This window comes from Crocodylus siamensis, chromosome 10 (assembly GCF_052110815.1).
Source record: "Crocodylus siamensis isolate JL-2025a chromosome 10, ASM5211081v1, whole genome shotgun sequence".
Classification (NCBI taxonomy): Eukaryota; Metazoa; Chordata; order Crocodylia; family Crocodylidae; genus Crocodylus; species Crocodylus siamensis.
In genome coordinates this window covers 13,474,458-13,488,715 of record NC_143404.1, presented here as the reverse complement: position 1 = coordinate 13,488,715, position 14,258 = coordinate 13,474,458, and the positions used below count along the sequence as shown (strand labels likewise).

The 14,258-nt window shown below is 44.1% G+C and overlaps 1 protein-coding gene across 3 annotated transcripts in view; it reads right to left on the bottom strand.

Moving 5' to 3' along the window:
• ARHGAP26 (Rho GTPase activating protein 26) overlaps positions 1-14,258 on the bottom strand; it is a 326,765-nt gene that overhangs the window by 219,423 nt on the left and 93,084 nt on the right. For all 3 annotated transcript variants that reach the window (XR_016438391.1, XM_090020915.1, XM_090020916.1), the window contains exons 6-10: positions 13,285-13,395; positions 12,558-12,662; positions 11,488-11,617; positions 9,951-10,051; positions 5,442-5,536 (exon numbers count right to left, since the gene is read on the bottom strand). Coding sequence is in view for 2 of the 3 variants with exons in the window: in XM_090020915.1 (XP_089877041.1) it covers positions 5,442-5,536; positions 9,951-10,051; positions 11,488-11,617; positions 12,558-12,662; positions 13,285-13,395 (542 nt within the window). In the remaining variant the exon portion in view is untranslated. The remainder of the gene's footprint in view (positions 1-5,441; positions 5,537-9,950; positions 10,052-11,487; positions 11,618-12,557; positions 12,663-13,284; positions 13,396-14,258) is intronic.

Sequence of the window (14,258 nt, the reverse complement as noted above, 5' to 3'; positions counted from 1 at the left end):
GAATAAATCCTGCGAGATTTCCTCAACAGTTCTCCCTTTTCTGTCAGCACATGGTCCATATGCAATTAAACACATTCATTTAGGTTACTTGATTAAGGAATCACTAAAATGTAAGGTATTTCAGTAAAGAAGTATACATTTACTACCCACATTTTTCACTGAGCTTCATTAGGCACACATGCGTGTGCATGTGCGTGCGCGCACACACACACACACACACACACACACCCCCCGGTGGCTTGGCATGATACACAATGCCACCAGAAACAGCCACATGCGCACCTCAATGGAATTATTCACTGAACTCAGTGTTCGTACAATGGGGCTCTTATACAGATACAAAGTCTATTAACTATATTTGCCAACTGTACTTACCAACTTATTAAAATGGCCAATTTTGTAATACAGTACAACTTCATAAACCTGGCAAGCTTGGGAGCGAGCACCTACCAGAAATTTGAAAATTCAGGATTTTTTAAACCAGAGCAGTGGCTGGTCACAGGGGTGGGGTGCTGGGATGTCACTAGCAGCGGCCACGTGCAAGTTCCCCCCTACACTGCTCCCTGATGTAGTGTATTTTTAAGAAGTGCCGGGTTTTCAAGAATTCCGGATTTATGAGGTTATACTATATGTTATGTAACGAGCCTGCTATTTCTTCACTTGACACCATGTTAAACATTCCAACCTCTAGCAAACCTGGTCACCCCCTACGATGCAAAGAAAGGAAGGAAACTCTGATGGTCACAAGGAACCAAGATTCAGGACACAACCAGAGGCCACAGTAAATGCAGGGAACATCAGACCAAAGCATTTCTGGAATGCAGTCAATATTGTAGCACACTCTAACACGTCAGAAGACATATTTTGCATACATTTAAAAAATATTAAAATACATTTAATTCCAAAGGAAACTCCATCTTCAACATGAAGTCATTATAAATCCCCTTAATGATCTCATATTTGTAGGGGAAAAAAATGGTTCAGGTTTAAAAGCAAAGAAAAATTACAGGGGCGTGATGAGATGCATGAAATAAAAAGTAGTCAAACTTTCAATCCAAAAGGCCTGCGGAGGTATGGGTATAGTCTTTTCCTCCTCCTCCAAAAAAAAAACACAAGCAAACAAGAGCAACAGAAGCAGAAGACAACTTTGACTTGTGTTTCAGTTGATCACACCAAGAAATTCTTAGGGCTTTGAAGACATAATTGGGGCATCTACACATCGTCCTACACAGTACGTCGCTGTGATGTACTACGTTGCTGTATGGCAAGTTATGACAACGTAACAATCACGTGGGTCTACACACAATTGGCATACGCTACACTGGCATAGTGGTGTGCTCCTCTGTTTTAATGCGCCGCTACAGCGATATAGTAGTGAAATCTAACTATGCACCGCATGCCCGGTGCAGTACGAGCAGTTACTTCCTTTTGGAAGTAACAGCAACGTGTAGATGCACCCAATAACTGAATGCTTCAGGCTGAGCACAGAGCTGAATGCATGGGAGAGGAGTCAACTGGACCAAGTTAAGCAATGAGAAAAGTAATATCTTGTTTGCAGAACTGTTTGCATAGTGTTTATCCATTCTCATGAGCAATCCTTATGTCACAAAGCATGTTTCTAGTAGCAGCACCCAGCTATGAAGTAAGACCGCTAGATAAATTCTGCAAGGAGGTGGTGGGGGAAAACAAACCAAAACTGTGAATTAGAAGAAATTTACCTCCTAAATGCAAAAAGAATCACTCCGCTGATAACTTAACTGAAGTTGCATCTACCAGTCAGTAAAGAGCATTCACTTATGAGGAAAAGAGAGCCAAAGTGATGGTTTTCAAATGAAGTCAATTATGTTCTGTGCATAAAGACAAGATATGATGCATCATCTCCCAGAGACCACCAAGAGCAAATAAAAAGAGCAGGTTACATTTACTCAGTATTAGCCATAACGTGAAAACCCTGTCAACTCCTTTGTTTAAAAGGTCACTAGAAATATGACACCAGCAAAGGAACAAGTACAAATTGTATGGCATGCGACGTGCGGGGGGGTTGTGCGAGGGAGAAAATGACCAACAAAACTCATAGGCCAGAAGGAAAAAGGGAATGTAAAAAATCACAGGTGACAAGCTGCAGGAGGAGGGCTGGAGATGGAGAAAAGAAGGGCAGTGACCTCAGCAGGAAGAGAATCTACTTGGTTACTACCAGTGATATGAGCAGGACAGGAGTCCCTGCATGCACAAGTCAGATGCCAACCTGCGCCATATTCCAAGAATCATCTTGCCAATGGAAATGATTGCAGCTAAGTTCATCACAGCCTACCTAGTGCTGTCTCAGCAATTATACACTGCATACGCAAAATAGCCCATGAGACCATGTACAATTATAATGGAAACCTACATGCTCCAGGTACCCAAACTGCATGATGAGTAAGGGTCCAAACCTCCAAGTCCCATGAAGTCATCTGCGTGCTGGCCCAAAACCATGACCCACGCTATAAACACTTGGAAATAATCAAGTCTTGTCTGGAATACAGCTACAAGATAATGAAGAAATGCATGAAACAAAAAGCAGTCAAATATTTAATCCAAAGGGCCCAGGAGGTAGGTGGCTACAGCAATCTCCACCTCCAAAAACACAAACAAATACAGAATTTGATTAAATCCTATCTGATCAACATGAGGAGAAAAAAAAAAAAAGCCTCATTTTAGCTTAGAGGCAGTTGCTACAGCATGGGCTCAGCTGGACTGGCTCATGTGGTGGGAGAGGGGATATACGGGGCAGGGGGGAATGAAGTGGAGACCACACAGTATGAGTTTGGGAAGGACAAGTGAGATGGTTCTCCTAATACTCTCTCTGCAAGACACTGGATGCTGCCCCTACTTCTTTTGAGCTGATGCACAGAGACTTCAAACAAGCTTGATTTAAAAGTGTATTAGCTGGTCTACCTTTTATTGTATTGCCAAGGGCTCAATTAACTGTAAACATGTCCAATACCTTTTACAGAATGGGTATTGCCTCATTTGCTTCCCATCAAAGAAATCAAAATTATTTGCAACCAACAGGTTAGAAATTAGAGAATTCTTAGTGCCTATTTGACAGAGAGAGAGAGAGCGCGCGCGCGCTTCTCAACCCACTGCACTTGGGAGCTTTAGAAGAAAAACAGCAAATAATGTAAATTTGGGAGCTGTCAGCTGCAAGTCAGGAACAGATCAGCATTATAAAAGCACAGAACCATCTTTCTTTCCAGAAGGAGGATGGGTAAATCGGACAGTATGTTCCATTCGAGTCACCTCCCAAAATGCCAGGCACCACCACAATGGCTGGAGTTCCTATAGCCCATTGCACAGTATACCGCTTTCCCAAAATGCAGTGGTCACAGTATTCCTCCCTTTCCTGATGACCGTATGAGATAACATGCAAAAAAAATACAAGATTGCCACCTAAAGGCTACATGGTGAAAGGTTACACTTTAGAGGCAACTTAATTCTGCTTTCCTCGTTTGTAATTTAACTTATCACTATAAAACTCTGGTTCTACAGTTACCCTTCTTCAGCTAGGCATCCTCACATAAAACACGTTACATAGGACATTAAAGAGGCATTGGGGTCAAGAAGCTACAGTAATACCTCTGTATCCTTTGCTGAACACTGGACCCAGATGATGATCTGACCTCTATCTAAAAATCAGTAACATGATCAGCAGAAACTATGGAGCAGTTTCATATATTGGGCATTTTTATAACCAATAACATCTGCCTCTCTCAGCAGCAATACCTGCTGGCCTAACCTTATTCTCTTCATTTCCCAATTAATAATAAGAGCTTTACTGATTTATTAGTGCAATTAATTGTAAAATTATGACACCAAAATATGCAGTCATGTTTCTTTATCTTGAAAAACCAACTTTCATTTCCTGACACTCCATTCTTGCCATCTTCCAGAGAGAAACTCCCCTGAGTGTGACATGGCACACAGAAGGGTGCTACTGCAGCAGGAGCACACACATGCAACAAGGTCAAGGAGCAAGTTCCCAGGGTTTTTCCCCACTCCTGCTGTTCTGGATTGCGCATGCAATGTGCCCCTGATTTGGAAGCTAGAAGGTGTCTCAATGCATCAAGCAAGTGTTCCTCTGTCAGTAAAACTGCTGCTACTGTGGAAATCTGTTGTGGTTGTTGTCCTTGGGTTTTTACCAGTTTTATTTTTATCTTTTTATTTAACTGTTCCAGTTGTAAGAGAAAAATACTCAAGAATCACGTGGAAAAAAAAAAAAAAGGGCATCTAAACCCTTTATCTGGCTTCCAGAAAAAAAATCTGGGAGGACTGGTGCTTGAACTTTCTTTTAGATTAGCCAAGCCCATCTACTCTTCACCCGGTTAACAGAAGAGATTTGTAACCTTACAAAAATCCCTTCTTTTTCATTACTGACACTGAAAGACTCTCCCTGCCATGCTGATGAAGAACAGAAAAGGCTGGGAAAAGCAGCACATGTTGTTCTAGCCAGCTACATTCAAACCCATTCTTTCTTATCACACTTGCTTTGTGTGGTATTTTATGGGTACTATTACATTTGTGGGCAAAGGAAAAGAAAACAAAGGGACAAATTAGCAAGTGCACTTTGAGACCAAGCTCTGAGTTCTAATGGTTACAAAATTACTTTCCACAAACTTCCTCCAGAGTGCAAAAGGGGAAACAGAGTGACTCACTCTGCTTAGAATAGCAGCTCCATATTGGTTTTCCTGTTCATATAAAACTGTGATGTAAGCCACATATGATGTTAATTGAACATGATGACAGGCTCTTACTTCCATGAGTTATAGATTAAATCCATATATACTTCTGGCTCGCCTGCCAGATGATAAATCACTCTGAGCTCCAAGACACCACTTATTTCCTCAGAAAAGAGACTGTGAATTTAGTGTCATGCGTTGTATGTGCGAGTGGGGTTTCTGTAATCAGTTGCTCACCAGCAGAAAAAGGTGAAGTCATGTTATTTGAACACACGAGGCAGGAAAGATGTGTACAGTCTCTGCCATAACAATCGGCTTCTATAAAAGACAAGCTAATTTCTTGTTCCACAATGCTGGTAGTTTACTTTTTTTGGTCTGAGATCCCAGATGACTCGAGTAAACAGATAGTCTTGCAAAATGAAGCTCTAACTCAATATTGAACACGCACAGTTAAAAAAAAAAAAAAAAAAAAGCGCAAACATACATAAGAGAGACAGGTGTTTTCATGGGTTAATGGATTTCTTTTAAGGAATGTGCGACTAATGGATAAACACTACTAGCATTACATGAGAATTATCCAGAAGGGTAAAGTAAACCAGAGAGTGTAATACATGCTGAGCTGCTTGTATAAATATGTGTGCAGAGGCACATTCAAGTCACTGGATGGGATTCAGTGGAGAAGTCAAACCCTGTGCATGCTAAGGCTATGCTCTTTCTACTCACCGATCTACTGCTTCCACATCGAAGCAAAATCTCTTCTCTATTGAGTCAGTTTTGCGCCGTGTGCAGGATTTGAGGATGACTGCTTCATCTTCTCCCTGCAAGGAAACAGAGCTTAGATCAGGCTGAGGACAGGGCTACCTATATTGCAGTTCCCCGTCTCATTACAAAATGACAACCAGGGTATATAACAGAGGGGTTGGCTTGCGAGTCTCAAGATAGCTGCACTCCCTGGAATGACACATGCAGTGACTTGTCATAGAATCATAGAAGTCGGGTCAGAAGGGACCTTGTAGATCTTCAAGTCCGACCCCCAGCCTGGGCGGGAGAAAAGACTGGACTCAAATGAGTCCAGCCAGGTAGTCATCAAGCCTTTTCTTAAAGATCCCCAGGGTAGGAGCCAGCACCACTTCCCTTGGAAGTTGGTTCCAGCTCCTAGCCACCCTGTGAAGTAGTTCTTGCAGATGTCTAATCTAAACCTACTCTCTAATAATTTGTGTCCATTGTTCCTCGTCATGCCAGGGGGCACTAGGGGAAACAATGTCTCCCCTAAAGCCTTCTGGTCCCCCCTAGTGAGTTTATAGATAGTCACCAGGTCCCCGCTCAGCCTTCGCTTGTGAAGGCTGAACAGGTTTAGGTCCCACAGTCTTTCAATGTAGGGTCTGCCCTGTAGTCCCTGGATCATGCGGGTGGCCCTCCGCTGGACCCTTTCAATGTTGTCCACATCCCTCCTGAAATGGGGCGCACAAAACTGGACGCAGTACTCCAGCTGTGGCCTGACCAGTGCCGCGTAGGAGGGGGAGGACCACCTCCTCGGCCCTACTTGAGATGCACCTGTGGACGCACGACAAGGTCCAGTTAGCCCTGCCAACCGTGACCTCACATTGTCGGCCCATGTTCATCTCGGAGTCAGTAATGACTCCAAGATCCCTTTCTGCCTCCATGCTCTCAAGAAGGGAGTTTCCCATTCTAAGTGTGCTGCTGGTTTCTATTGCCGAAGTACAGCACCCTGCACTTGTCAGTACTGAAACGCATCCTGTTTATGTCAGCCCACTCCTGTAACCTATCCAGATCTAGCTGCAATCTTTCCCTCCCTACTAGCGTGCTCATCTCACCCCAAATTTTGGTATCATCAGCGAATTTAAACAAGTTGCATTTCACTCCGTTGTCCAAATCGCTGATGAAGAAATTGAACAGCGCAGGCCCAAGGACCGAGCCCTGGGGGACTCCGCTGCCCACTTCTCCCTAGGTTGAATATGACCTGTCCACCACCACCCTCTGAGTATGACCCTTCAGCCAATCTGCACTCCATCTGACTGCGTAGGCATCAATGCCACAGTCGCCTAGTTTTTTAATGAGGATAGGGTGGGAGGCGGTGTCAAAGGCCTTGCTGAAATATAGAAAGACTACATCCATGGCGACACCTGCATCCATTGCCTTTGTGACCTGGTCATAAAAGGCAATCAGATTGGTCTGACATGACCTGCCCCTAGTGAAACCATGCCGGTTGCCCTTGAGCATCATCCCTTCGCTTCTGCAAGACAACAAGGCTCAATTCCAGCCCCCGTCAGAAATCTCCTACAAAATGATTCAGAGACTGTCCTGTCTGCCCCATGTAAACATCACGGCCCTTCTGTAACACCCCACTGTTCCTGAGGAAAATATAAGCCATCTTTTCCCTTGCTCTCCCTTGCACTGTCAATCTTCTCCCAGGAGGTGGATGTATTTTAATGGCATTTTACATCTCATAGATGTCATAGAGATTAGGGCTGGAAGGGACCTCGGGAGATCGAGTCCAGCCCCCTGCTGCAAGGGCAGGAAGTCAGCTAGGAAAGGGCAGGAAGTCATCTGTGAGGGAGGCAGACAGTATATAAAATGTATAGAGGATAAAGACATGGCAAGCCTTCTCTAGCCTCTCCTTCTCCAGCTTAATTTAGTTATACTTTATGTAAAATATAGCAATCCGGCAATGTGTATGGGCACTGCTGTCATCTGCTGAATAAAATCAGCACTGTTCAGCTGTGTTTCATAACCCCCGTGGGATACTCCCCATTATCTAGTGTGACAGGGGCCTGGGCCTACCAAACTCTGTTGGTTACCAAAACACCCTGGAGTCCATAAACTACTTTGTAAAGTAGCTGCAACATACTGTAGTACATCAAAACTGATCGGTTCATTTAACTAACTGCACAGTTACATGAAGGGCAAACCCTGCAAGAGACACTTAACAGCAACATTATCCATGCCATGCATAAGGGGAAACATCGGAAGTGCCCTGGCTTCTTTGATGCAATACAAATTTAGATAGGTAGTCTTGCTCCAGACTGTTTAAGTGATTTGGTCTACCATGCTCTTGATGTCTGCAACTTTTTAAAAGCTGCTGATGGCTCAATGCAAAATATATACATCAAACCCCTGTAAGAACTCCTGGAGTGCAAATTGTCTGGCAAGTTGTCACTTCTTCCACGGCTTAGCTGTGCACAGTCATGCTGACCAAGCATAGCACTGACATCATCCTCATCGCAGTTCCAGAAAATGTATTTAAGAACCTAGAATAACACTGACACCAAGAACTTGAACGAGTTCTCCGTGCTGTCTGCAGGGCTTCTGCCAAAGCCTGCCTGCTCCACGCACCACAACTCCTTGCCCTACAATTAGCTAGATTTGCACAGAGAAGAAAGGCTGCCATCAGAGAACTGAACTCCTAGTCTGGTACGCTGACAACACTATTTGTGGAGAGAGCAGTTACACTGATTACCATACCTGAGGTGGCTTCATGAGAGGCTGGAAACTAAAAACACAGAGCCTTTACAGACTGTGTATAGCAGAGCTCCCTCTACTGCCCAAAGCAGCTGCATGCCTCCTTTCCTTTCTCATTGGCTTCAGAGTCTGCATTTTTTGTTGCGTTTGTGTGAAGACAAAAAGGATTTTCACTGAAGCCTTCTGGACTTCGTTAGCATCTCCCTCCGTCCTGATGCCTGTGAGCATTCCCACAGGACATGTCCTGCTCTTCCCAAGTAGAATGCCCACTCCGTCCACTGTTTTCCAAGAACAGGTGGCGCTAGGACAGCCCCACAACCCCAAAGCAACACTAGAGATCTTGGATCTTGTGGTGGTGACAACACGTCAGGATCTCGTGACGGTAACAACGTGGGGCAGTGCCAGGGCACAGACGCAATCCACTGGCCACAGGGCCCTGCCCACTAAACCTATGCTCATTGCAGGGGTGTGCAGGCAGCAGGCTGCAGCTCTGCCCTAGCCCCGCTCTGTGCTGTCACCATTGCAAGATTCCAGCCCCGGCCCTGGAGCAGCTCCCCGCCCAGCCATGCGCCCTGCCCGCAGGGCTCCTGGCTGGTCTCCATGAAGGCCTCAGGAGTGCGGGGGCGTGACAGTGTGGGGCCACGACAGCAAGGTGTTGGGATGGGCTGGGGGCAAAGCCCCAGATTTCATGTCCCTGTGCTCCTTGGGTCTCCATGAAGACCAGCCAAGAGCCGGGGTTGCTGGAAAATGGAGTCCGGTGCAGGTCGGACTTTGCCCACCCTTGCTCTAGAGGCTTAGTCCACTCACCGCATAGAAGGGCAAGGTTCTCCCACCCTCATGCAACTCCAGAGACAGATCCATTTCCCTCACAGAAATTCACAGATCTCTATTCTTTCAATGAAGAGCCTTAGTTGTCATGGCACGATACAGCTCAGTTCTGGTAGCTAAGCGAGGAGCTGTCCTAGGGGCTCAGCTCCAGAGGGGAGATGCTTATCTGAACCAGTACCACTGACTTCAGCGTCCAGTACAGGAGTGTCCCCCCCATTGTGCATTATGACAGGAGTCATGGCAACAGTGCTCAACTTCTGCACCACTGGCTTTATGGTTACGGTAACTGTTCAGGACAAGAGTCCGGGTTACAAGTCCTCCCCACCCTTAGCTTTGAACCCATTTTCAAAACAGTGCTCTACCCACCAGGCTACAGGCTAGGTGAGGCTCACTGTGCAGGGTAGAATTGTATCACATATTAAAAAGGGACTCCCTCAGTAGGGATTTTGCCTTCTGAAAGCCAAGTAAAAATGTTCCATATGAAAAATATCATTCCCGATGATGTTTTGCATAAAATATGCTTAACCCCCCCTCCCCCACACTGTCATTCAGGACTAGGACTGGCCTGACCAGGAGAGTTACTCCCAAATAAAAGGTAGGGTATAAAATCAAAATAGCAGAACTCCATACTTATACCCTCATTCTAGAAAAAAAAAGGTACTTTTTTCTAGTTTATCTTAATTCACTTCCATTTTATCACTTTGCTAAAAAGATTCCTACTGGAGGGTTGTAAGGAGAGAAGAGAATTGGAAGACTGAACCCACAGGTGAGAAATTCATCAGCAGCTTTAGAAGTTTGAGGCTAAGAGATGAAAGGCTCACCCAGGTCAATCGATGTTGGAACGAGAAAAACCAATCACACCCATCTCCTTCCCAGAGATGCTAGCATAACTGAATTGACATTGACTTACACATTCCCACTCACCCCTTTCCCTCCTGATTTCTGGTCAAATGGTACCATAGTTATTCGCTTAGATTCCCTCTGATATGTGCAGTAATGCTTCACCCAGGAGGTCCCAAAGTGACCTAAAAAAATTACATACAAGATACTGAAACACAAATGAGAACCCATAAGGTATTCGTATTAACCACAAATCAAAACACACATTACATTTTTAATAATTAGGGATCTACCAAACTCAAGGCAGCTGGCCAGTTTCACAAGCAGATCCCAGGGCTGGCCACCATTTTTGCAGGCTGAGCACAATGGGGCTCCCCTATGCCTCTGATTGGCCAATGGGCCCTCGCAGTCCCAGCCCTCCCTGCAGATTGCCACATGGCCCAAAACCATGGCTTAATTACCCTGATTAAGCCTGGGGAAGTCATTAAACCACATGTTAAACATAAATTAATAGCTTCTCCAGGCTTACTCAGGGTAATTAACTTGTGTTTTTGCATCACCTCAAGCAGTGGGCTCCATGATTTCAGCAGGCTTACTATATAACACTCCCCTTCCAAAAGGAAAAAAAAGAAAACCCAAACATTGCCAGCAAGCAAAGGACAGGAGCCTTACAATTTTGGAGCACTGGAGGGCAGGTGGGGAGGAGATGAAGTGGGGAGGAGGGGAGAGGGCAGAGTGGGGTGAGGGTGAGGGTGGAATAGGGCTGCTTGCAGCTGCATGAGATTAAATGACTTGTGTCAAGTCATAAGAGAGCCTGTGGAGAGTAAGAAACTGAATTAAAATGTATTTGGTTCAGGGATAGAGCCATAGCCATTGGGCCACCCTGCCTCTTTGTAGAAATCAAAGATGGAAATGAGCCAACAACTGTCCATCAACTTCAATGAGCTGCAGACCAGGTCAGTACAAGTTAGTTTTTATTCCACCCCTAGCAGGGCAGAATTTTTCTTCAGGGTTAAGAACTTTACTTCCATGCAACAAGGGCAGGAAGACAGCATCTTAGAAAGGATTTCAAGTTACATGACTTACATGGAAACTTCAAATTAAAACCTAGCCAGAGCAATCTGCCCTATGTGTAGAAACTATCTATTTGAGTAAATTAGCTACCTATGATTTGTCAAGGATCGCAAGAAGAGCATGCTAATGGGATTATAGTCTGACAGGAATAAACCATCATAAAAAGCATGTTAAAAAAGAAAAAGACGGAAATTTAAATGTGAAATGTAAAGTATAAAGTTTCCAGTGCTTTTCATTCTGCTGAACAAACCTAGTGCATCACAATGGAAAAAAAAGAGTTACCAATGGAAAAACCTGGACTAGCTGGAGATAATCTCCAAGAATACTGCAAGACACTGGCTCATCCTGCTGAAACTAGGTTGATCCTGCAAAACTCTGAACTTGTGTCAATTCTCTAGCTGCCAGTTGAATCTACCTAGGAATGACCATCAGGTCACTGTGACTGCATATGGCCCGTGACCTTACTCAGAGGGCAAAACTCTCGTACCTTAGTTTCTGCTGCCTTTCAAGGGAAAACTCTCTCTAAGTGGAAAGCAAAAACACTTACGTTTCTCCTGGACATAAAGATAACCCTCCATTGTAAAAGGGCTGATGTTTTTGTGCTCATGAGGATTCTCCTTCATCTTCTTCATCAAGGATTCAACCTCCGACCTGGTACCTTCAAAACGATTTCTTGTCTGGATAGGTTTTTAAAAACAGATTGGTACCAAGTCTACATTTTTGTCAGAATTTTTAACAAAAGCAACATTCACAGAAAAGCCACCAGTTATGTGGCCTGCCCAGTTATAACAGCTAAATAGTGACATTACCAAATGTTTGCCTACTCTGAGCTGTAGGGCTTGGGCTTGCCTGGCCTTGTGAACTGTGGTCTAGGGGTCCAAGGTCCCTATTTCCTATACTGCAAACATCCCCAGCTGACACATCTTCCCCATGTGCTGTATGTTTTCCCATCTGAGGGGCAAACACCACACCGGCCTGCTGTAAGACAGAATTAAATCCTCCCTTGTGAACCTGTCTTTAAAAACTCACAAGCAGGAACCATGGAATTCTCTGCTCCCAAAATAAATAAGTTAATTTGGACCCTTCGGAGAAAGTCTACCATCACTGTTTTTTATTTTCTAGTGGCAAGCAGTGAATGTTTCAGTAAAGATCCCTAAAAACAGTCCTCCACTTGAGGGAACTCTAAGCCATCCTGTCAATTGCTACCTTAACCACATGTCAAGCTGTATAGGGGAACAAGTGTTGCAAGTTGTCTCAGCTAAAGAATTCCTGATGTCTGCTATAAATGGGAAAAAGATGAGAGGCACTTCCAAAGACAATGCTTTGAAATACTTGTTAAAATGATGGTGCACTTAATGATGGCTGCCTTTTTGCCAAATCCTCCTGGGAATGTCTGGCTCTCTACACTTGAAAGCCAAGTGGAATTAATTGCTATTCGGGTTGTGTGGCTGGTGTAGTGTCATCTACAAAAAAAAACCCTTTGCTTTCAATTATGCCATCAAACCTCTTGCTAGGTGGCAGACAGAAAAGCTAATTAAATGTAAGGGGGAAGGGGGATGTTAATCCTGCCTGGAAGGCAGATACATGCACACAAAACTTTCCCCACTGCACACTTACGTTCTGGATACTGATTGTCAGCTCAGTCTTGAAGTCACTGAAGTCCTTTGCAAGTTCATAGCCATGATGGTAGAATGTGAACAGGCCCTGAAGGAATGCCAGCAACTGCCAAGGGACATAAAAAGGAACTAAGTTTGTCAAGCTAGACCTACAGCCATTTTTCAAAATAGAGATTATCTACTAAACTAGCACCCCCCCTTTTTCAGGCTCCATTTAAACTGCACAATGCCTCTGATGACTAGGGCTTTGGTTCTTTTAGTAAATATCCTACATATTCCCCCTTCTTAGAGAATCTTTACTGACCCCCACACTCCTCCATCCAGGAAGAGTTTACCCATTAGTTTACTGAAGAGTGGAGTTGTCTTGTCCTGGAAAAAAAATCAGGCAATAAGCAGCCACAACTAAAGGTATTCCTTCTATTGATTCCAATTTATTTTTCGCTTAAAAAGGAATCATCTTATGTAAATAGCCATAACATATTTTAAAACTCCTCAAAAGTAATACAAAAAAGACACAGCATCTGGGCACATATGAGTGTAAGCAAATTTGCTTTCCCCTGCCCCCCCCATTTATTTTGTCATCCTGTTCATTTTTCCATAATTCCACTTTTCTTTTATTTCCAGGAGCCTCATTTCACCTCCAGTGTGAGGTGTTACTGATGTTCCATAGAACTAATATATTGGCGCATGACATCCAGTAAGGCAAGAAATCCTGAACAGTCACTTACAGGTTCCACAAACTCAAACATCTTCCTCTCCTGGACTTCTTGGACCTTGAACACATACTCAAGGGAGACTTCATAAAAATGCTGTCGAACAAGGTCCACCTGGCTGTCTGCCTGTGATCATCATAGGGATTAAAAAGGAAACAGAGAGTTACTACTGGCTGCGAACATTTGGCTGCAAGATTTGGAGACATCTGGGTCTAATGGGAACACATCCATGCAGAACATAAATTTATCAGATATTAGTGCAGGGTTGGACAGATGGTACCATGATTAAATACAAACCTGGCTCACATGAAGAGACACTTCAGCTGAAAAAATGTAGTTAGTGACTTTCGTGTTCTTACCTCCCTGACAGCTGGATGAATAGCATATATTGAAAGCAAGAAATGCATAAATTTCACACAGATTTGACCGTAAAGAGCTGCTCCCCAGCCTCTTTGCCTCAAGTAAACCCACCTCGCACCAGTAATGTTCTTTAGTCAAATGCTCAAACAAGAGGGTATAGACCTTGCACCAGACCCCAAAGGTCAGCGAACTTTAGCTTTGATAGACCAGCTGAAGAAGAGCAAAAAACTCTGGAACTCTTTTGAGACTGCTTTGACTCCAGCGTCCAAGAGAACAAGACTAAGGAGTGATCCTTAACCACTACCATGGTACTTACCAGTACGCTTAACACACATATACATCAGATGGGAACAAGGTCACTCTGGGCACCACCACTACCCTTTGTTAAACAAACAAAAAATGCACAGAAGTCCATGAATCCTGCACATCAACATCCTATCCTAGTTATTTATCGCTTTATAAAGTACATGGCTAGATTATTTATTCAATTCACTTCAGCCTTCTCAGGCAATAGTTTCATCTGCCTTTTTTTGTCCTCCACTGTGATTAAAAAACAAGGACTGTCAGAAACCTTTTACATCATCTAGCTGCTCCTCACTCAGTACAGAATTGTTTCCTGAGGGCTTACC